Genomic DNA, 24,904 nt, shown 5'->3' on the forward strand with positions numbered 1-24,904 from the left:
CAACTTCTCATAAATTTTTGTTTTGTTTTTTGTTGAAACTTCTCATGGAACTTCTGTCCAAATAAAAAAGATCAATTTGTTGCCATTCAAAATGTGAGAAGTTTCTTCCTTTTCTGTTGTTTTAAAAAAAAAAAAGTCAACATCCGTTAATATTACATATCAAATTTTACGTATATCTAAAATTTGATAATTATTTATATTTTAAAAACATTATCAATTGAAATAAAGTAATGTTATAAAATACATATTTATTTTAGTTTTATATAAATTTTATAAAGTTGGTATATTTGATGAAAAATTTTAAACTAACAGTTAAATTTATTTCATATTTTAATGAATCATGACCGATTGAAAAAAAAAAGATTTTTGAACATTTTGTTTTTCAATGTTACAAGAGATAAATAGGTCAGTAATCTTCTTAAGAAAAACTACAGGCGTGAAATTCTGTGTCTTCATATTTTGTCTTTAAAATAGTTTTAGAATAAATCTTTTATCATAAAATAAAATGAAACTCTCATTTACCCCTCATTTTTATACCTAATTTTATCATTAATAGCAGTAATAACACTCATTTTGAATAACAATCCAATTTATGGATGGAGAGGACAAAAATATATAAATAACTAAAGACGAATTTAAATACATATGAAGAAAAAATCATAGTTTTGGATATAGAAACTGTAGAATCCTTTTTTATAACTTTTAATTTTGCAAACAATATCCCTTGCATCTATGAAATCACAACACCCCCTGCCACTCTTGAACACTAGTCAATAGTCAGGGTGAACGGGTTCTTGTACAAGGAAGGGAGGGGGGTGGAATTAAAAAATATATTTGAGATAACTGTTACAAAAATTTTAAAGAGTAAATGCCATAAATAATAACTCCCATTGCTAAAATACGTAAATGGATAGGCCTCACTTTCAGGGACGTCATCAACATAAATAATAACACACCTACGACGAAAGTCAATGAAAAAAATAATAATAACACACTGTCACTGGCGAACCTTTAGGATTTTAACATCTTAGCTTATTTTTTACTTTTGTTGAATTAACGACTACATATATAATATATTTGTCGCTGTCCACATTCTATAGAATTATAATCTCCATAGAATTTTATTCATCAATTTATACATTACTTTTTCCCTCTTCATCACATCAACCAGTACCACAATTCTACTTCTTTTCTTCACCTCTCTCCTCCGTTGTATATAATGATTGTATAAATTTTAACAATTTTTCATCCTAAAAATATAATAAACAAAACCGAATCTAATTTATATACTTCAAGATTGTCAAAACATCCACCTTTGTTTTATATTGCACTATCAAGTTCAATTGCCTTATTTTTCTTTTATTTTCAAGGGTATATTACCCAACCGGATGAGGCAAATAAAAAATGTGATAACTGGGTTTATGCTACTTTGCACTTGGCATGGCCTCAATGTGGATCATTATATGCAAGCAGCATGCCCTCAAAATGGAAAAATAGCCACGATCTTGCCAGTGCAGTTTGTATGATACATGTTTAACTATAACCACATGCAAATTAACTTTGAATCCCAGGATAGCTGCCATCACAAATCATGTTTCCGTCAACCAAAATATTTGTAGCTCATCTGTCTTAAGAAATAATAAGGCCTTCAAACTTGCCACTGCTTTGCAGACTTCATTACAACCAGCAGTAGAAGTTCAAAACTTCAAATACAAACACCGTGATTCAGAGAACAGTCGTGTCACATGCATGCATATCCCAAAACTAATCATAATTCAAAAGACAGTAACAACATATCAGCACCACAAAAGTTACCAACTTGCAAATTTTTCCATCATTGCAATTTATTTTTTAATATCTAACGGTTCAGAAGATAAATTAGCACGCTGGGAAGGTAGCATGTCTATTACAATTTCAACTTTTGCTTTACCTTGAAAGACAAAATGAGACGGCTGAGATAACACACTGCAGCACAGTAAATCAACCATTTAATCCCAAAATGAATTAGGCAATAGATGACTTGCACACAGGGCATGATGTTTTCCTACGGAGCCAAGGATCAATACACTGCCATAGCGCATAATAATGCACATTAGTATTTTACAATCTCAATATAAAAGCAAATAAATATATTCATTTAATGGTCTCACATCTTTGTGAAATTTGTGCAAACAAGGAAGGTGGCGAATACTTTCCCCCTTTACTGGGGTCTCAAGACATATGGCACAAGCCTCTGCAAAGTTGTCAGTCTGTAACAAATGAATGAGAACATATATCAGCATTAAACCTAAATCACAATTTCCCACAGCCCCTATTTTTCACCTTACCTGGTTCCCTGCCCCTAAGCAGAAATTCTGACAGAAGAACATGTAAGGTTGAGGATAAAAATGAACCGTAAGGGCTGGGGATTTCAGCTTTAAAATGGAAAACTAATTGAATTACCTGGACAGTGGACTGTGGCAAACTATTGATCTGATAGGCGGATGCACCAGTATGTTGGTGATTTCCCTCATCAAGAGCCAACAACATTTCATAATCATCTCTGCATGAGGATGAGAAAGCATGAAACTTAATTACATTTTATTTTTATACAAAACTGAAGTTGATACAAAATTCAGATATCAAGGAATAGGAACACGCAAAATTGAGTCCACTCTAGGGCCCTTGCAAAACCTGAAAACTTGTTTACTATGCCGTACTATTTAACATGCAAACTGAAGAGAAGACTTTTCTACTTTGCCTCCCCTCATTGAGTCTTATCAATTACAGTGCATTTGTCTCATCTTTTTTACATTTTTTACTTTGCAAATTGTGTTTCCTGTTCTCAAAATTTAAAGAATGAAAAGCTAAGGAGCATAATTTTGAGATTTAAATTTACTTTCCATCATTTTGGTAGGTGCAACAAAATAATCAACCAAATGTTGAGGAAAACATTTGCCTGGTTTGATTCACAAACCAGAGACCTGTCCTTAGTCTTTGATCTTACAGCATGAAAGTGATGATAATAGTTAGGAGAACAGGGAATGATTAGGCATGAATCTGTTAGTATAGTTAGAAGATTGCTTCAGGTTTTTATCATGGTTTATCTGTTACAGATTGTAAAAAGAGCTATAGGCTGTATTAGGTCTAGCTGATAGGGAAGAGGGGTCTTTGAGGGTGGAGTTAGGTCTATAGCTGAAATTCAAGATGATATCTGAGCCTATTGTAGATTTGATATCGGGCCATCCTCAATTGTCCAAAAGTGAACTTCATGGATTTCCCAATGCAATCTACCTGTAATGGGATGACTGTAAAATGCAGTCTCCCAATGTCTTAGAGTCAGAGACAGAGAGAATGTAGTACAAAGTACATTGGGGCCCAGCCCATATACTCTCGATAGTCTAATTAAAACTCAACCCCAATTATAATAATAACTCTTCACAGAGGAGATGCAGTAGCAGAACAACAGAGGGGTGCAATGGGGTAGACCATAAATACACTAAAGAAATGAAGAAACTCATGGAGCACAATAGAAGGGACAACCAAAACCCTGCATAATCATACAAGAGAAGGGCCAACCCAAACTCTCAATAGTCCCCCATTGAGAACTAGAATCTCCAATTATTGTCCTCCAAAGATCAATTTCTCGCTGTCTAGAGATTAGGACCCTGACACTCGAGTTCAGATTACTTCCGAGATCGACTATGTCTGTGGGACAAACATCCCTTCCAATGTTTGTGATCTTGTTCAATGTTGTCAAGATCGGGATCCTACTTAGGATTGGGAGGGGAGAGGGGTAAAAGATCACAAATCATGAGATCGCAAAATAGATAGTAAGATCTTACCAAACATACAAAGCTATACTTGAACATATACCATAGAATAGAAAATAATAGATAAAGAAATTAACCTCTAAATCATATAATTTAACTAACAATTCATGACATTTTCTAGTTAACAAAAATATATAACAATAAAAACAAAGAAATAAACAAGTTTTATCCTCTAACTCAATGCCTTAAAGTAACAAAACATTAAAGACCAAATAAAACTAGAACTGAATAGGGAGAGATCGAGACTAAATAAAAAAAGGAACAAAATAGCTGGAAACCAAAATCAATAAAACACAGAAAAGATAAGAACAGAAAAAGAAAAAAGGACAATGAGAGGAGAATAACTTGCAGTGTGGGACAGTAAAAAAACAAAGGGAAAAACAGAGGCAGAAAATGCAGATCAAGGGTCAAAGAACAGTGATTTGCCAAAAACATCAGAACCTAGCTGGAAAACACCAGCTGATCACCGGAGATCATTGAGTTGATGGTCACACAATACTAGAGTGTTAGAGAAATTAGGGTGCAAAAATGTGAAGAGGCCCGATTGGTTTTTTTAAACCCATTTAAAGCCTTTGTTTTTTTAAAACCATTTAAACCCTTTTTTGTTTCAACCTAAAAACTCCAAAATACCCCTAATTACATGGTTCTGCAACTTCAAAAAATTAGGACAATTTTGGGTTTTTAAAATATTGCACAGTAGTGGCTAAGACCGTGTGAAAAGCTGCGATTTCCACTGCTATAGCGTCTGCGACAGCTGCCATACTAAAACACAACACAAAGAGCTTCAAATAGTGGCTGACCACTGCAACACAATGGAAAACCGTTGTATTTGACCCGAAAAAGATCAGATCTAATCGTAGATCCTACGATCTCAAGGAGAAAGATCATGATTCACTGCAAACCCAACAGGTTCCAACCTCACATGTGATTATGATCCTCGAGCCTCAAGAAGATCACGATTTTGACAACACTGATCCTGTTGCTGCAAAAGTTGCCAAATCTTCTCCTTGAAGTCACTCATTGCTGACAGATTCACAACCTACATTTCCGTAAGACTTTGCTCCAAACTCTCAATCTGCTTTCCATGAGTGCAAGCGTCAAGGTAGTTAAAATAGGAATTTTACTTTAAATTGTAAAGGGGAGTGAAAATCGTAAACCAAATCGTAAGATTTTACAAAATTCATATAAATGCATATAAATTTATATTATGCATATAAAATAACATAAATTAGGAGAAAAAACCTTCAAATCAATAAACGCACTTAAATAAAGTAGCACTCACAAATCATAATCCATATTCCACAAGAATGTCATGCATCAACATGAGTAAAAAATAGACCAGAATAGAAAAGATGCAAGAAAAGCAGCACTAGACTACTCAGAGCAGTAGCACCACTGCTGGGTTTAGTTGCAGACCAGGCTGAACACAATAGGAAGACTGTTGAATGTTGTTGACATTAGGGTTCAAAGCTTCTAGAGGCAAATTGGATTCAATAAAAAAGAGATATGAAAGAGACATCAACTACATTAGCGTTCAACAAGGAAAAAAAACAACCCTTAGGAACTTGGGAGAGACCTACAACTAGAAATCCAAATTCAACTAGTCCCAACCTTACTTCCTCTCCCCACATCTCTCGACTAACACTGCTATGGTCCTTTCTCCCACTTGGCTATGGTCAAATGCAACACACCTTTTGCCCCTTCTCACATACACTGGAGATTACTATTTGCACCACCCTTTTTTGCTATTTACACCTTTTTTATTGTGACTTCCAAAACTTAATTTCTGGAAAAGTGTTTAATACCTTCCAAAAACTATATTCAAGAAGTGATATCATACTTTCTGGAAACTGAATTCTGGAAGTTATTTGCAAGTCACTTTCAGAAATTAAATTCCAGAAATGATTTCATACTTTCCGAAAATTAAATTCTGGAAATCATTTGCAAATTACTTTTGGAAATTAAATTTCAGAAGTGTTTTATACCTTCCTGAACTTTTGGAATTCAGAATAAAAAAGGTGGTGCAAATAAAAAAAAGGTGGCACAAAAAAAAAATTCCATACACTTCAGAAATAACAGGCTTCTTTGGGCCCATATCAGACCAAAACGTGTTGAACTGTTCTGGGCATATGGGCTTCATCTCAAAGCCTTCCAACGAAAATTCTCTCTTTCTTTCAACAAACCCAATCCCTTCTGAACCATTGTATCAGATAATTAGTTCTCAGCCTAAAAGAATATATATTTGCTTCTAAATTGTCAGGCACTGTTAAGAAACTTGGGCCTTAATCCCAAAAGTTAGTTCATAGGTGGAGAACTGCACAAGCATCCCTATAAGGTGTAATTTGTCTCTATTCCAAGCCAATGTGGGACATATTAACATACCTCGTCATGCTAAGGACTAGCCATCTAGTGCGTGAGGTTTGTAGGACATAAATAGGGGAAAGAGAGGGAAGTGAGGTGTGTATGTAACAGTCACAAGTGGGGAATAAATAAAAGAGAGGGAAGTCAGGGACATCTTAGTTAATCACTTGGATTGGACTAGGAAAGATCAGGCTCTCGAATACCTGATTCCCTACTTACAGAATTTGATGTAAAGCATTCTGCACTAGTGTGGGCGTATCATTTCCCAACAAGAGTCATTTCTCAATAATACACAATTCTTTCCTAGATTTTTTCTCTCTTCTTTTCTTTTTCTTTTCTGTTCTAATCCCCCTTTGGTCCAGTTCTATCAAAGAACTATACAGGCACCCTTATAAGGAGTATTCTAACTCTATTCTTAGCTAACGTGGGACATACTAACAGGCACAGTGATTTCTACAATATTCCATTCACATCCATTATAAGAAGAATATCTAAGATGGATTTTTAAAGAGAATGAGAATACTGATATCTGCTAATATGCCGCCTTTTTAATGAGGAAATAAGAACATGTTTGGTGTCATTCTGCACAAGAATGAAAAATAATTATGTTCATAAATTATTCAATTGAAGCTTACTCGTTGAAATCACGTCGAGTATGAAAGATGTCATCAGCCATTCCCATATCACTGAAATCCCCTACAGCATCCTCTAAAGCTTCCAATATATCAAGTCTCTGCACAGGAGAGGTAGATGCCATTGAAAATTCAAACTATACTTAAGAAATACTTTCTAATCCCAACAGAGTACCCATAATTTTAAAAATTCAATGATAATAAAAATTCTGATACACAGAAGGCAGTGCTTTAAGAAAGACTCCATTTTATTTTGACACTAAGTAAAAGTTCTTGCTATATAAATAATTTGATGAGAAGAAGATAGAAGTTATGGACAAAAAATTGCACGGATACATGTATGAGAACAATAGCATGAGCACAAGCAAAAGTCAAACTGAATATTAATGTGCTAAAGCTTAAGGAAAAATAAACACTTTTGTACTTCACTTGTTTTTATGATTTGACTTTGGTCCCCTAAGTTTTATTTAGTCCAAAGAGGAATGTCAGCAACACATTCTTTAAACACTTTTGTACTTCACTTGTTTTTATGATTTGACTTTGGTCCCCTAAGTTTTATTTAGTCCAAAGAGGAATGTCAGCAACACATTCTTTTGAACACTATTCAACACATCTTTTGTGATTGGTCAATTTTTTAAAAAGTGAAAGTAATTTAAAAAAGAGATCAATTTACTTTTAAATTGACTCGGGTCCCTTAAGTTTTATTTAGTCCACAGAGGAATGTCAGCAACACATTCTTTTGAACACTATTCAACACATCTCTTGTGATTGGTCAATTTTTTAAAAAGTCAAAGCAATTTAAAAAGAGATCAATTTACTATGCAAATACTTTGACATTTTAAAAAATAGACCAATCACAGTGTGTGTTGAAGAGTGTGTTACTACCATTTCTCATTGTTCAAATAGTCCCTTAGCTTTTGTTAAAAGTGTAGAAATGTTTTCCTAATTCATAATTCCAGCTACTCCAATAGATCTCTTCTATATGGAACCTGATGTGACAAACATGGGGAGACCTTAGTCGCTGAACTTATTTTTAAATTAATCCCCATGCTTTACTTGTTATCATTCCTCCCCCTCCCCCCTTAATTTATTAAATCATATCAATGATTTACTCAAGCCTAAATCCCCAAACCAGTAGCTTACATGGAAAATAAGTAGCATAATATGGAAAAAGTAAAAACATTTTTTTTTTGGCTTTCTTAAATAAATAAAACAGGAACTAGCAAAAAAAAGTGCAACAAGGCTATCTGGTCCTTCTGTATATAAAAATAAACAGAAACTCCCTTGAAAAAATGCAAGGAAATATCTTCAGACATGGAATCATCAAGCATTATACTACAACCAAATACACTAGAAGAACACTTATTAAGAAAAATGAAATAACAACTAAAACTACTGCACACTACCAAATGTTTTGGGCTTTGAGCCTCCTTACTTTTACCAAAATCTCTTGGGGAAACAAGTCCATAATAAAAGTAATAAGGGGGACAAGGGAAATCTCATGCTAGGAAAGCCCCAAGGATAAAGAGTGTGGTTTCTTGCATTGCACCAAAAGTAAAGGGTATATAAGGGTTATTTGGAAGTCATAGCAATTGCAGAAATATATACGGATACAAAGTCAGTGATAAGAACCATTCAATTGAAACATCTGCAATCTCCTTGATGAGCTTCATCAACTAAGGTAAACAAAAACAAAGAAAAAGTATCCCCTTGTTTAATACCTTGGTGACCATGGAAGCATGATTCCAACCTTTCACAATCAATGGTAATGGTGCAGTAGAGAATCAATCTGGATCTTAAGATAAAAGAAATCTTACAATGCTGATTTTAAAATGTTCTCTTATTAGAAGTCTAAGAAAGCAATAATCATGATGTTTGAGGCATGCATCGCAAGGAAATTTAAATAACAAAGCCATCACATGGCATGCAAAGTGAGGTAAAATAAGGGAAAAAACAAGAACAGAACAAAGGAGAAATGGTAGGAAGATACCATGTCTAAGTCCATATCCAGAGGAAATTGGGGGCGTCTTCCTCTAGATGATATGATAGGTGGCTGATTTGCAATGCGACTCCTCGACTGCAACATTCTATTAGAGAAAGAAGCTTGTGGCACATTTCTCCTCCTATTCGAAGGATTTTGATGAGACCGTGAACGAGGCTGTCTGTTTGCCCTTGGAAACCATGTCTGCATAAATAAAAATAGATAATCTTTCATATAACACATTAAGCACTGCTTCATGAATGCTGTTAGAACTGGTACAGCAAGGAAAGAGAAAAAAAATATTGATTTAGATTACTGAGAATAAACACAGTCCTTGTACCCAGTGTAAACTGTTGTCACACAATGCCAGAAATATTTGAGAGATCCTGGCAACTCTCCTACACAAACATTTTCACTTACAAAAGACACCTCAATTCTCCTCACTCTGACCTTGATAACAACCATCCCTTGTAACTGCCTCTTAATTATGAGTAACTGATTGCTTCTCTAGGTATTAGTTGGCACCCCACTCTTCCTTTTCTTATAATATAGCAATATACTCTTTTCATTATGGGCTTATTGGCATCAAAACTTCCTCCCAAGGCATTCAAGTTGAAAATGTGGAAATTGAGACTACGTAAGAACAAGTTGCTCCCAAGAATCTTCACATTTTGGTAGACCTTGCCATTTGATCAATACTTCAGCCACCCCTTTATCATTATACTGCCATCCTAAGACGTCTTGTGGATGGGGGGTTGTAATTCCCATTCTGCAGTTAGCTCTGTTGGCAAGGGCTACACTGTAGCTAGGCTCGAGACAGCTTTCTTTAGAAGGCATACATGAAAAATTGGATGAATTTTGCAGTAATCTGGTAGCTGTAAATGGTAAGCTATTGTGCCTACCTTCTGTAGAACTTGATATGGACCATAAAATTGTGGAGCTAACTGTTCCTTGCACTTTCTAGCCAAGGACTTCAGCCTATAAGGATGCATCTTAAAGTGTATCCAATCTCCCACCAAGAATTCCACTTCTCTCCTTTTGTTATCTGTCTCCAAGTTCTACTTTAACTTTTGCAATATGTCATCCCTATCTTTTGTAAGTTGATTGACCACTTCTATTTTAGAGGGAAAAGTGTCACGTCTAAAAAGAAGAGGTGGATCTCTGCCATACAGTGTCTGAAAAGCTGTCATTTTTGTTGAGCTGTTATAATTGTTATACCAATATTTTGCCCAAGCCAACCAAAAAGGCCATTGTTTGGGATTGGTGCCTTAAAAACAGCAAAAGTATGCTTCCAAATATCGGCTGACAACTTTTGTTTGGCCATCTATCTGCGGATGATAGGCCAATACTTCAACTTTGTCCCAGGCTGTTTGAATAACTCAGCCCAAATATGGCTGAGAAACAATTGATCTCTATCTGTCACAATAGAAGAGGGGAATCCATGTAGTTTAACTGTCTCAAAGTTGAAGGGTTGTGCAACCTCCTTAACTGAAAAAGGATGACATACGAGGATAAAATGAGCATATTTAGTAAGCGGTCCACGACTACTAGAATAGTATCTTTCCCTTTCACTTTAGGTAGTCCTGTTATAAAATCCATAGGGAAATCACTCCAAACTTGAGTAGGTATTGGCAATGGTTTTAATAAGCAATCAGGAACTTACATTTCATAATTGTTAAGCTGACAAATATCACATCTCTCAACAAAAGCACAAATGTCCTTCTGCATGCCCTCCCAAAACACCACTGCTGCAAGTCTCTTGTAGGTTCGAAAAAATTGAGAGTGACCTATTGCTTAAGTATGAAATTCTGCTAGCAATTGAGAAATTCTAGTAAAAGATTAAGGCAATACCAATTGATCTTTATAAAACAATCTTCCCTTTGAAAATCAGCCACCTTGTTATGACTTCCAAGTTTATACTGTATTTCAATATCAGAGCCAAGTAGCTTGTATGTCCACTTAATTTGCTCCTCATTTACTATATGTTGTGATCTGTTAGAAACTTCAAACTCTGGTTTGTGAGTATGATAAAATGCCTCCCCATAAGATAGTGCGACCATTTTTGTACTGCCATCACAACTGCAGTCAACTCCCTCTCATATACTAATTTTAATTGAGCTCTTTCCAATAAAGATTGGCTCAGAAAGGCTAGTGGCTTTCCTTCTTGCAGCAGAACAGCTCCTAAACCCTTGTTGGATGCATTCATCTCTACTACAAACTGTTTAGAAAAATCCGGAACTGCCAATATTGGCAAATTTGTCATGGTTGCACTCAAGGTTTCAAAAGTCTCTTGGGCAGTTGGGGAGCATTGGAATTAATCTTTTTTAAGCAAATCAGTCAATGGTTTGGCTGTTTTTCCATAATCCTCGACAAAACTTCTATATTATCCGGTAATCCCAAAAAAATCCATAGTCCCTTGACGTCTTTAGGCAGTGGCCATTGGTGTACTGACTCAATCGTCTTAGGATCAGCTGAAACACCATAAGCCAATATCACATCCTAGGTATTCAACCTATGCAGCTCCAAATGCACATTTCTTCTCATTAACCACTAATTTGTGTTGTTGCAGCAGTTGACAAAATGAATTTAAGTGTTGAACATGACTCTTCTCATCCAGACTGTAAATCAAAATATCATTAAAAAAATACCAAAAAAACTTAAGAATGGCTTTAATACCTCTCATTCACAAGTTACTGAAAAGTAGAAGAGGCATTAGTAAAAGTCCAAATGGCATCACTAAATACTAATTATGTCCCTCGTGTGCGAAAAGCTGTCCTTTTTATATCTACCTCCTTCATTCTAATCTGGTTACATCCATATTTTAGATCAAGCTTAGAAAAGATTGTTGCCCCTGTAAACTCATCCAATAATTCATCAATATCAGCTAAAGGAAATTTGTTGGGAATAGTGTCCTTATTTAGTTCTGGATGATCAACAGAAAATCTCCAACTTCCATATTTTTACCTTACTAAAATTATGGGACTTGAATAGAAGCTAACGCTTGGTCTAATAATACCTGCTTTAAGCATTTCACCAACCAATTTCTCAATTTCATTGTCGTTAGAGTGAGAATAGAAGCGCCTTCCTTTAGGGTAATGGCATGGTCATGCCTTCTAAATGGTGGAACTGGAACCCCTTTGGGTTCTAGAAACACATCTGCATACTCTCGCACTACAATTTGAATTTGTTCTGAAATTTGACCTTGAGTTTGTTGCTGAAGTTTTGCCATATAGCAGTCCACCAAAAAAAATCCATGCTCCTCCACCTTCAAGATTCTGATCATGGTTTGCAGTTGCACTAAGACTGATGTTTTATAAAGAGATGGATCACCCATTATGGTATATTCCTTATCATTAATTTTGAAATTTTGTTTGAGCTCTTTAAATTATATTTCACCTAGTTCTTCCAACCACTCTAACCCTAAGACTGTATCCACTCCATCCAATTCAAAGAGATAAAAACCTTGCTTAATGTCTACTGCAATTGAAGATTCAATCCTTGACACATCCCTTTTGTTTTCACCTTATGTCCATCTCCTACTTTCACCCAATATGGAGGGGTTTCTTTGACCGGTAGTCCAATACATTCTTACTAATTGTTGAGAAAAAAATTTGTGTTGTTCCACTATCAATCAAAATTGTGACCGTGTTATCGAGCATACCCCACAGTTTGTGTGATCTCTTTGATGTAAGACCAACCATACTCTAGAGATCCAGCTGAGCTATTTTCCTTCCCAAGGTCCCTCATCCTCTTCCCTGTTTGTCACTCCTAATTCTGCTGGATCGTATACTTATTCCAAAATCATTACCCTGAGTTGTTTATTCTTGCAAACATGCTCTGTCGTGTACTTCTCCTCACAGGTGAAGCAAAGCCCCTTCTCCTCCTCTCTTTATACTCTGCACCAGGCAGTTGTCAGATTCTTCTATCTTTATTATTTTCCTCCACTACTTCAACAATCTTGTTACTGGCCTTACCTATCCAATTCTAACTTGTAATGTTATCAGTCTTTGGAAGGATAGTACTGCTCCTCCAATTATTAACATAGCTTCCCCCAATTTTGCTTAATCTCCCTAATTCTTGCATGGTCATATATCTCTTCCCCATTCCGTGTCCTGCCAATTCTAGCAAAATCTCTTCTTGAAGCTTAGCAGTCTTCATAACTTTTTGGTACTGATTGGGGTTTAAGAAGCCTAAATAATTTCTCTAAAGGAATGTGCAGACCTCCCAAAAATACGCTTAAAGGCACCAACTCCTCTACTCCTGCTCTAGCCAACAATCCATCAAAGGCCTCCAAATACTCTCCCAAAGTGCTTGTTTGCTTTCAATCTTGTTAATTTTGATAAAGGATCATCATAGTTACCATCATCAAACCTACAACCCACATCATAAAGAATTTGTCTCCAATTCATTTTATCCTTACCTCTCTGTACAATGTAATGTCATAGCCACGCAAAAGCCTTTCCCTCCATTGCCATCATTAGAAGTTTAAATTTCTGGGGTTTCTAGTACCTCTTCTAATGCAAAGATAGCACATTTGGCTCTCCATTCTGTACACAGTCCCATCAAAAGGTGGAAAAGGAATCTTGGGTGCCTTGATAACCCACTTTTCGTCTTTCATGTTACGTTCCATCATTTCCTTGGATGCTACAATGGATTGTCCCATCAAATTCATCTACTCCTTAATTTCCTGTTGTCTTACTTCACCCAATTGCAGAACAAGTATTTTCTAACCAAGATCACAAACACAGTCTCAGCATAACTCCTTGGGCGACGTCAGATCACAAACACTCCAACTCAAAATCGAACATCAAACATTGAAATCAAGAATCAAAATCTTGCCTAACCCACCACTCCGGATCAGAGCTCTGATTCTAGGTGTTAGAAGTGGTACAGCAAGGAAAGAGGAAAAAAAGATTAGGTGCGACTATTATCATACAATGTCAGAAATTTTCGAGAGATCCCTCCTACACAAACTTTTTCACTCACAAAAGACAACTCAATTCTCCTAACTCTGACCTTTATAACAACCATCACTTGTAATTGCCTCCTAATTATGACCTAACTGATTGTTTCTCTAGGTTGGGCCTTAACATTAACAGACCCATTCTTCCTTTTCCAATAATATACTCTTTTCATTATGGGCTTATTGCAATCAAATGCCAATCCCATTTACCACTCATCAATCAATTACCGTCTCTACATGTGTAGCCCATTCTTCTAAGAAGTAGTGGCATATTCAAGGCTCCAAGATACTAATCCCACTAAATACTTTGTCAGTAAAGGAGAGGATTACAAATGATCAAACAGCATATTGGATAAGCAATTAGAATATCCCCATTAGTTAAAAATGAATTTGAATAATTAATATTTTTCTTGCAACCTAACAACAATATGGATATTGATAGAATCTATTAGAATCTTGTAAATATAGTAACTGCACAATATTTTCTCTCTCAACACGGTATCTAAAGCCTAGAGAGGCAACCCTAATCCTCATTTTTTTCCGGCGCCACCACCACCATCGCCGCCGCCGTCCAACCTCCGATCACTACGGAAACCCCACCGTCGTGATCGCCCTTGTCAGATCGGCCGAACCCCGCTGACCGTGCCTTCATTGGAGCCCTCACGCGCCCCCACGCTCCGCCTTCTCCTCAGGCGGTTTTCTCACGCGCCACCTTCTCTCTCCGCGCGTCCGGCGTTCGTTCCTGACGCCGTCGATTGGGGTTTGCTCGCCCCTCTCTCCCCTACCTGTGTCCGGTCTCGATTTGCTATTTGGACATTTACTCTATCTTGTTTTGCCCTTTTTCGCTGTTGTTTGGACATTTTCTCTCTCTTCTCGTTGACCAATGGCTGCCTCTAGCACTCCAAAAGCTGATACCCAGATTTTTACCAACCATGTCACTGCTCCTCTTTCTTCTGAGCAATTGGACGGTAAGCACGACTCCTCTTGGGCTTCTCACATTGAACTTTGACTTGTTGGACAGGGTTATGAGACACATCTCACCCAAACAGCAGATGATGTCCCAGAGGCCGACCGTCCTATGTGGAAAAAGGTTGACGCTCAACTGTGCTGTATCATCCGAGCCACCATTCACCCATCTCTTCGTGATGTCTTTCGCACTCACAAAACTTGCAAGGTTGTTTGGACACAAGCCCAGCAACTCTTTACAAACAATTCTCGGCGACTCTACCAAGTTTGTGAAGACCTCATGACTGTCCTTAGTGCCCAACAAATTAAGGATTCTATGTCAACCTATCTTGGCTCGATATTAAGCCTTCTTTGTGAGTTCAACAAATTGCTTCCTCCTACTGCCACTCCAGATGCAGAACTTGACAATCGCAAGAAGTTTTTCATATCCTTGGCTTTATACAGTCTACCCCCAGAATATTCTCATGTTCGTGATCAGATCCTGGGGAGCCTCACAGAAGCTACTATGGATAGTACTTGGGCAACCCTCCTCCGTGTGCCTCCCAAATCCTCCTCTGAGCCTTTGCTTCCCATTCCTAGTGACTCTTCGGCTTTGGTTTCTTGCAACACCAACTGACCTTCACAGGGCAAAGGTAGCAAAGGACGTCCCTGGTGTGATCATTGCCACCGCCCGAGACACACAATTGATAAGTGTTGGACTCTACATGGTCGACCTCCTCGCACTGCCTAGGTGGCCCGGAGTTCTGTGTCTCCTTCATCCACCTCTGCTCCGACATTGGCTCCGGATCCACATTCATCACCTTCCTATGACGATTTTCTGAAATGGTAGACAATTGTCAGGCCTCCGGTTCTACTGCTGCTGTTGCACACACTGGTAATTCCTTCGTTGGTCTCTCTCACTCTTCAGGCTCTTGGGTCCTTGACTCTGGGGCCACCAATCACATCACTGGTAAAAAATTCCTTTTTTCTTCTCTTTCTACTTCTGGTTATTTACCTTCTGTCACCATGGCAAATGGGTCTCAAACTCAATCCCGAAGTGTTGGTATTGTTCATCCTCTTCCTTCTGTTTCTATTAACAATGTCTTTTATGTCCCTGGGGCACCCTTTAATTTATTGTCCATTAATCAACTTACTTGGTCTCTTGATTGTGTCATATCTTTTACCAAAAATTCTGTTCTCCTACAGGACCGGATTACGAGGAGGACAATTGGCTCCGGATGTGAGTCTCATGGTCTCTATCAGCTCAACAAGCCCTCTCTTGTTGGTTCAGCAGCAGCGTCTCTACTTCTGATTCATGCTCGATTAGGACATCCAGGTCTTGATAAGTTGAAGCAGCTATACCCTAGTCTTTCTAAGTCAGAGTCTTTGTCTTGTGAGTCATGTCAATTAGGCAAACATGTTCGTCATTCTTTTTCTAGTCGCATTATGAGTCGGGCTTTGTCCCCTTTTGTTTTAGTTCATTCAGATGTTTGGGGTCCAAGTTGTATTTCCTCTACATTAGGATCTAGGTATTTTGTCACTTTTATAGATGATTTTTCCCGTTGTACTTGGTTATACTTAATGAAAGAACATTCTGAAATTTTTTCAATTTTTCAGTCTTTTTTTAATGAAATAAAAAATCAATTTGGTATCCCTATTCGAACTTTACAAAGTGATAATGCCCGTGAATATTTATCTACTCAGTTTCAGACCTTTATGGCATCACATGGTGTGTTACATCAAACATCTTGTCCTTATACGCCTCAACAAAATGGAGTTGCAGAACGCAAAAATAGGCATCTACTTAAGACCACCCGGACTCTTCTTCTCCACTCTCATGTTCCTCATCAATTTTGGGGTGATGCGGTACTTACTGCATGTTATCTCATTAACCGCATGTCTTCCTCTGTTTTACAAGGTAAAATCCCTCATCAAGTTCTATGCCCCCACCACTCTCTTCATCCTTTACCCCCTCGTGTCTTTGGTTCTACATGTTTTACTCATGCTCTTGGTCCTGGCATTGACAAGCTCTCTCCTCGGTCTCATAAGTGTATTTTTCTCGGGTACCCACGATCTTAAAAAAGATACAGTGTTATTCCCCTACTCTTCGCAGGTATTTCATTTCTGCTGATGTTACTTTTTTCGAGTCCATTCCGTTCTTTGAACTTAGAACATCTACACTCGAGTCTTCCTCATCCACAACTGCCCCTAGTTCAATCCTTTTCTGTCCTCCAGAGGCGTCTCCATCCCCTCCACACCCATCTCCTCTACCTTTGCAGGTATATCAGCGTCGTACTCGTCCTGTTTTGGAGCCACCGAGCACTGACAACACCATAGACTCACCTTTAGAGCCACCTCTTTCGCCTCATCTTCCGGTCTCGCCCTCTAAATCTGACATTCCCATTGCCATTCAAAAAGTTATATGTTCTACTCGTAATCCTTCTCCTCATTATATTTCTTTAAGTTATCATCGTCTTTCTCCTTCCTATTATTCTTGCCTTTCTTCCTTGTCTTCTGTTTCTATTCCTAAGAGTACAGGTGATGCATTTTTCCATCCTGGGTGGAAACAAGCTATGTTGGATGAGATGTGTGCATTACAGAACAGTAGGACTTGGGACCTCGTTCCTCTACCACCAGGGAAGTCAGTTGTTGGCTGTCGGTGGGTGTATACAGTCAAGGTTGGTCCAGATGGCAAGGTTGACCAGCTTAAAGCCCGTCTCGTCGCCAAAGGCTATACTCAAATCTTCGAGTTGGATTATGGCGACACCTTCTCTCCCGTGGCCAAATTGCCCTCTGTGCGACTATTCCTATCCATTGCTGCCATACGTCATTGGCCTCTCTATCAGTTGGATATTAAGAATGCTTTCTTACATGGTGATTTGCTAGAGGAAGTCTACATGGAGCAACCGCTTTGCTTTGTTGCTCAGGGGGAGTCCTCTGGTCTTGTATGTTGATTGCGAAAATCTTTATATGGCCTCAAGCAGTCACCCAGAGCATAGTTCAGCAGATTCACTACTGTGATTCAACAGTTTGGCATGACTCAGAGTGAGGCTGACCATTCTGTCTTCTATCGTCACTCTTCTACCAGTTGCATCTATTTGGTCGTTTATGTTGATGACATTGTCATCGCAGGTGGTGACCATCAGGGCATTGTACAGGTGAAGCAACATCTCTTCAAACATTTTCAGACAAAGGATCTCGGCAAACTCAAATACTTTTTGGGAATAGAAGTAGCACAGTCCAAAAGTGGGATCATCATTTTCCAAAGGAAGTATGCAATGGATATTTTGGAAGAAACAACAATGTTAACTTCCAAGCCAGTCGACACTTCCGTGGATCCCAATGTCAAGCTCCTGCCAAATCAGGGGTAGCCTCTTCTAGATCCTGAAAAGTACAGACGATTAGTAGGAAAGCTAAACTACCTCACTGTTACCCGTCCAGATATCTCATTCGCAGTGAGTGTAGTAAGTCAATTCCTACACTCTCCATGTAAGGAACATTGGTATGCAGTGATTCGCATTGTTTGATACATCAAAGGAGCTCCAGGAAAGGGTCTTTTGTATGAAGACAAAGGACACACTCGGGTTGTGAGATATTCTGATGCAGATTGGGCAGGATCTCCCATAAATAGAAGGTCCACCTCTGGATTCTGTATATTTGTCAGAGATAACCTTGTCTCTTGAAAAAGTAAGAAGCAGAATGTTGTAGTCCGGTCGAGTGCGGAAGCGGAGTATCGAGCTATGGCTATAGCGAGTCAGGAGCTTATATGGCTCAAACAGTTGCTTCAAGAATTAAAGTTCGGAGAGATCACACATGTCACTTATATGTGATAATCAAGCCGCTATTCATATTGCCTCAAATCCAGTATTTCATGAGAGGACAAAACACATTGAAGTTGATTGTCACTTTGTCAGAGAGAAAGTCATGTCCGGAGAAATATCTACTAGTTTTGTCAATTCCCATGACCAACTAGCAGACATCTTTACTAAGTCACTAAGGGGTCCTCGGATTAACTACATATGTAACAAGCTTGGTGCATATGACCTATATGCTCCAACTTGAGGGGAAGTGTTAGAATCTATTAGAATCTTGTAAATATAGTAACTGTATATTTTGTAATTATTTACTCTTCTCTATAAATTGGAATAACTCCGCTGTGCCCTAAACACACGGATTCAATATTTTCTCTCTCAACAGATATAAAAAACAACAGCACATTACAGATCCATTTTAAAGTACAATTATGCCAAATAATAAAGATAAAGACAATATTATGTCATGTAGACTTCAAGTCTGGCATTTCAACCTTTAATTATACATACCATCCATAAACCACCTTTGAATCTTTTAAAAATACATAAAAGAGTTAAATCATGATATAAAGAACAAATTTTAGCATTGATGCATAGAAAGAAAGCATTGTAACATCGCTTGATATTTTAGGTAACCTATAAAGAAACTTTGCTCATACAGACAGGTATTCTCTTTAATATAGTCAATTCAGAGAAAAAGAGAAGTTAGTTACAGGATGATATATATCGTGACTATCAATAGATGTATGCAGAAGATCCTCTGCATGCTGCGGCTCCCATGCTAAATGTTCATCAATCTGCAGCAGATCAAGAAATGACAAGTGCTTGTAAATAAGAAATATCTTAAAGCCTTAAACTACATCTCAAAGAGTGAGGAAAAGAAAAATAGCCAACCCCTCTGCCTTCAAAAAAATCATCATGATACAGTTGTTCTTGGAGTTCACGTGCCAAAATCTCATCTGCTTCTACTTGTCTTGCCCGAGCATCCAAAATATTTTTGTCATTGTCATCTACATCTTCAGATGATCTGTTGGCAAACCCTGGTGTAGATAACAACTCAACCACCTCAGGATCCAAGACAGGGCTCCGGGATGAGCTAGATGATTCCCCAGACGAACTGAGGAACATGACCTCTGAATTATAACTATAAGATGCATCATTAGGATTTCCTGAAGGTGATTCCCGTTTTCTTTGCCTTTTAGTCAGAATGTCAGCAGTATGATGGGTTCCAGTTGACTGGTCTACATCTGGAATGATCACAGAAGTTGGTTGAGCACTATGATCTAATAGAGAAGTATGAACATCATTGCTGCTTTGACTGTTCCCAGTGTTTCTTTTGTCCATTATGCTGATATTTCGTCTATTAATAAATCTTCCAGTATCACAATTCCTTCTTGAATGAAGCCCATTTACATTGTACAATTGTTGATCAGCATTTCTTTCATTATGTGTAGTTCTCCAACCACCTTGTCCCTCAGTGTATTGAAATGAATTTCTTAAAGCATTAAGGGTACTGTTGGCCTCTTCGCAGTTGATTACAGGGCTGGTGAAGAAGTAACAAATGCCTTTAATCTCAGCATAAGTAATCAACAGATACAAGAGATGGGGCTTCTTTAAGCATGTAGACAAACGATAGATGACTAAATGTCGTGTCTTTTCACTTTCCAAACCGATTGCACAAACATTAGGTTTAGAAAGAAAATTGCAATGCACAAGATGACAATATATATACCTTCAACAGAATTTGCAATTATTCCTTGGTTTAGAAAATATTTGACAGAAGTTTCAAAACAAAACAAGATTGAAAAACTGCAAGGTCCACATTATAGATCATAATCAGTGCTGTCAAATGGCAGTCATGCTTCTGCTATTTGCCACACAACACCATCCACCATATTGTACAGCAGATTTTAGCCTTCTGCCATCCAAAATTGATAATACTGATCATAATATCTACATCAAATAAAACTTCCCACTACCCTCCTCAAAACAAATGAAATTTCTTCTTTTGTTTAAAAAATTTAGACAAACTCCTGTAAATCAGAATTACCATAATACTACAGGAAGGGTTTTCTTTGGCTTGTTACTTTTTAGTCACTCCTAATTCAGAATAAATGAACTTCTGTCGAAGACTCAATGAAGTTCCATAAAGTCAGTCCAAGTTCAATAACTATGAGATTCATATAGTCAATACTCAATATAAATGCAAATTTCATCATAAAATGTATGTCATCTATAAATAAACCATGTGCATGCAATTTGAGTTAGGTAATGAAAGAAGAAATAATCTCAATTTATTTTCTTATAACACCAACAGTTAAATCTAATCCATTTAATTGAAACACTTCCTCATTGGAAGTCATATTTCTATGGTGATCAGCCATAAATAATGGACTGCATGAAAACCTATGGAATCAATTTATGATAAGTTTGAACATCAAAATATAAATAAATAGACCGAAAATAAATAATGAAACAAAACTCCTAAAAATTTGTGCATATTTGATAGTTTTCCTGCCTAATTTATTAAATTCAAAACATTATTTCAATTCACTAGGTTGCTGCAACTTTTATGTCAATTATTTTGTCATTAAAGAAGCTACAAACAGTTTATTAACTTCATTTAATAATAGCATGCACAGAGATCTTGCATAACTCATGCAAGACTACCTGAAAAAAATGAAACAAAACTTCCAGGTCATCCACTAAAAACAAAAAAGCAATTCAATATGTAATATGGTCTGATAACCTGCTGTTGGTGTGAAAAGTTGTGGCATGAAGTCCATGTGATGAAGGATGAGTAAGTACTTCCTTTCCTTTTGCTCTACCACTGCCTCTCTCTTCAGCAACTGTATCATCAACACTAATCAGCGATACAGTATTGCTAGAAACCGAATGCCCAGCTTGACTCTGTTCAACACTTTTGGTCTGATGGCTGCTCTGTTTAGCTGATTGCTTTGCCCTAGTTGCAATATTATGAGGTGAAATGCACCCATTTCGTACCAATCTCTTGTGCCCTCTACATTGTGGAGCAGTGGAAAGACAAGGAGGCAAAGACACTTGCTTTTCATTTGGTGATTGAGACTGAGAATCATTAGGCAGAGAAATACTCTTGCCACGGTCCACAGATACTTTAGGGCCTGGAAGTGTTTTATTATCTAGTTTACCCTTTCCAGTGAAGGCATTTCTAGATGTATTAGAAGAATCAGCATAAAATGGTAATGAAGAGTTCCCAATACTTGCTTTTGATTCTTTCTTGTCTTCAGTTGCATTATATCTTGATCCATGATGTGATAAAGCTGGTTTCAGTTGTTGGAATTGTCCATTCTCTTCAGTCAAATCTAAAACAGAAATAGGCCCATGGCGAGATGATTTAGAAGGAAACTTAGAGCCTATAGCTTTCCCTTTCTCCATCTTTTCAGTTCCATTCAAATGTGTTGTCCCAAGTCCAGATAATTTCTCAGTTTGAGCTCTCCTAAAGATGGGAGCATTTTGAGAAGGACAAGATTTCTCTGATGGGGACAAATTTATATAGTTGCGGCCATTATTCATTTCATCTGCAAAAGTAAAACCCCTCTCCCTCTTCTCAGGATTACTGAAATATTTCTGATCGTAAATTATTCTATCTGGGGTATCAGGAATATCCACAATATGATCAATTTCCATATCCTCCTCCATTTCCTTTATTTTGAATCATAAAGAGTGATCAAGAAATATTCCATAAACCAGTAATCTAATAAATATGAATGACACTAATATGAAAGCTCCTCCATTAGTTACATAAGAACTCTCAATATTCATATGCTATAAATACACAAAAACACTTTATCCCACAATATTTAATAGGAAAATGATTGCCAAGAAGACAGTGGAAAATATTACTTGAATGCAACCTTCACATTGAGTGGGTGTACGAAATATGCTTTAACCCAAAAAAAAAAAAATTAGTAAGAGAAGAAAATCAAAAAGACAATGGAGAAGAGTACAAAGGGATAAGGGGATAAGAGATCCTCATTAAAAGAAAAGAAAAGAAAAAGCATACATTAAAGAAGACATTAATGAAGCAAAACAATGCAAACCTTCATCATATATGGAAGGAAAAAGGTCCATCTGTTTTACACCATACAGAAGCCAAACACCAAATCTTATCCCAAAAGTTGCTTATCCAAAGAGATATTCTAAAAATGAAAGAGTTATTCCTCCAACCATATGCAACAAAGTGTCGCAAATATTGCACATTGCCAAAAAGTTTGGCTTCTTTACTTCAACCAAAATTAATAAAGCTATTCATCAAAAGTTGCACCAAGCATCAAAGGGAAACTCAACATTTTCCACAAATGCTAAGAACAAAATATGGTCATGTAAACGAAGTGGTTTTAAGCTTGTGGCATAGATAAACATGTCAGGTCAGGGGTACTCTATCCTCATTTCTACATAGTAAAAAATAACCAATTTCATTTTCAATTTGAAAAGAAAATTAAATAAATAGAATCTTAAATGGCACAAATCTAAAATTCAACCAACAGGACAAATCTAAAGCTTAGTATTCATTTAAAACACAGCCTTATAAGCAAGAAAAAAGGGAGATAAAAACAAACTTGTAAAGTTCAATAACTATGGTGTCTGATAAAGAACCAACAAATCCTGCTTCCAAATTCAAATTTTTTGGAAATCGGAAATTTTTAACTTGTTCCCCACAATGAATACTTTTCATTTTATAACAAGAGCACTTTCAGGCATGAGAAAAAACTGAAAAATCCAGACAGATACCTGAGATTGGAAAATAGGCCAACGTGTTGTATCCATATCAACAAAGTTAAGCTACATAGCATTGACTCTGGCTTTAATAAACCGTGATATGAAAAGAAGTGAAGCATGGTACTATCAAAACTCATGACCAATTGACCACAGGTTCTACTCAAAAGCAATGGACAAGGAACTAATTTCCTCAGCTCTGGCACATAACACAAAAGCAGTAATCGCTTTCAGGTACTTTGTCTATCAACAGCAAATGAAGGTTAGACTCAAGAGGTCACAGATTGAAAGAAAAACCTATAAAACCAGCTTATCCAATTTCTGAAAGCCACAAGCAAAACTCCATAAGATGGCTTGAGTTGGAAGCATACGTAAATTACTAAAACGACCCCTAAGGTAAAGCAAAGACAAACATTGTAGGGTTGCACACCATTTACAAGATGCAAAGACAAGCAACTTTAAAGCTAAAGTGAACTAAACCGAGTCACGTTCAAGTGAAAGCATAATAGCTATTTAAAATAAATAAAACAAAATAATATAAAACAAAATAAAAACTGGGTCTAAATTAAAGAAAAGGGTCATCATTCATACCAAAGAAAAATATAAAAAAAAATTCCATAAATTATAAGCAATAATCTGACTCCACTGACTGATGACCCAAAAATAAACCGAAACTTAAAACAAATGGATGAACAAACACCATCAACCTCAGGAAAGAATTCGATAAATGGTAAAAATAATTTAAAGAAACAATAATTAATACAATATATCAAAGAAACGATAAAATCGAATTGTTCCGAAACCGAAAAAAAATGTGCAAAAAAAATAATAATAATTGACGAAATGAAGATGCGTATTTTAAAAGCAGAAATGAAGCAACAAAAATTAAAGAGAAAAAAAAGATACCTGATTAACAGTGAGGGATTGAAAGAGAAAGAGGGTGAGGAACAGAGAATGAGAGAAGGGATGAGAATTTATCACTGCGCTCATCCAAATGGGAATGGATCTGTTGAGATCCGAAACGTCGGGTCCGGTCGGGTCGAACCAAAAACAAGATAAATTAAATATTCTCTAGGTCTCAGCCCCATACGTCTGCAGTTTCAAATTTAACCTTTAAAACATATAAAAATATATTATTTAATTAAATTTATTATTATATTAATATAATTTGAATGGATGACGTGGAATTTAGTAAAAATAATCTTGAAATTATTTTCATATATATATATATATAGAGAGAGAGAGAGGGGGGAGAGAGAGAAAGAAGTCAGTGATGCTTGGCCTTTTAAAATTTAAATTTTAAACTTATTTGTAAAAAAATATGTTTATTTTATTTTATTTATATAAATAAATTAGATTTAGAATTAAATTTAACTAATTTAAATAATTTAATCTAATTTAAAATTTAATTTTCATTATTTAATTAAATAAATAAGTTTAGTTAATATTTAATGAGTCAAGCTTAAATAGTTTATTAATAATTTAACTTATTTATAATCTTAAGTATTTGTTATTAGATTTAAAAAGTAATACGTTAAAAAAACTCAATTATTTAAAATATCAATTTTAAAAATCACGTCAATTATATCAAATTAATAAAATAAAATTTTTAAAAGAGAATTAAAATAAAGAAACTTGGTCAA

The 24,904-nt window shown here is 36.5% G+C and overlaps 1 protein-coding gene across 3 annotated transcripts; it reads right to left on the minus strand.

The window, feature by feature from the left end:
* Positions 1-1,016: 1,016 nt before the first annotated feature.
* LOC113872307 (E3 ubiquitin-protein ligase Praja-2) lies at positions 1,017-24,281 on the minus strand. Of its 3 annotated transcripts, XM_027509759.1 has the most exons (10): positions 24,168-24,208; positions 22,586-22,684; positions 21,256-22,187; positions 19,401-20,049; positions 19,220-19,303; positions 8,796-8,990; positions 6,809-6,906; positions 2,443-2,542; positions 2,151-2,249; positions 1,352-2,067 (listed from the first exon to the last, which is right to left on the minus strand). In XM_027509759.1, exons 2-10 carry the CDS (start codon positions 22,592-22,594, stop codon positions 2,005-2,007), a joined length of 2,229 nt encoding a protein of 742 aa, XP_027365560.1. In that variant the 5' UTR covers positions 22,595-22,684; positions 24,168-24,208; the 3' UTR covers positions 1,352-2,004. The 3 variants fall into 3 exon arrangements, 2 of the variants coding, with proteins under 2 accessions (XP_027365559.1, XP_027365560.1); XM_027509758.1 differs by lacking the exon at positions 22,586-22,684 and having other exon boundaries at positions 1,017-2,067; positions 24,168-24,269; XR_003505867.1 differs by having other exon boundaries at positions 1,352-1,764; positions 1,931-2,067; positions 19,220-19,306; positions 19,404-20,049; positions 21,256-24,281.
* Between the last annotated feature and the right edge of the window lie 623 nt (positions 24,282-24,904).

Source organism: Abrus precatorius, unplaced genomic scaffold, assembly GCF_003935025.1.
Source record: "Abrus precatorius isolate BTA unplaced genomic scaffold, Abrus_2018 Scaffold7, whole genome shotgun sequence".
Classification (NCBI taxonomy): domain Eukaryota; kingdom Viridiplantae; phylum Streptophyta; class Magnoliopsida; order Fabales; family Fabaceae; genus Abrus; species Abrus precatorius.

What these genes read in the sequence shown, in the direction of transcription:
- LOC113872307 (XM_027509758.1), bottom strand. Translation starts at nt 24,251, where the DNA reads ATGAGCGCAGTGATAAATTCTCATCCCTTCTCTCATTCTCTGTTCCTC. An exon ending in AATCCCTCACTGTTAATCAG is followed by an intron (nt 22,188 to 24,167) that starts GTATCTTTTTTT and finishes TTCAAAATAAAG; the next exon opens with GAAATGGAGGAGGATATGGA. An exon ending in TGCACAAATTTCACAAAGAT is followed by an intron (nt 2,068 to 2,150) that starts GTGAGACCATTA and finishes GCGCTATGGCAG; the next exon opens with TGTATTGATCCTTGGCTCCG.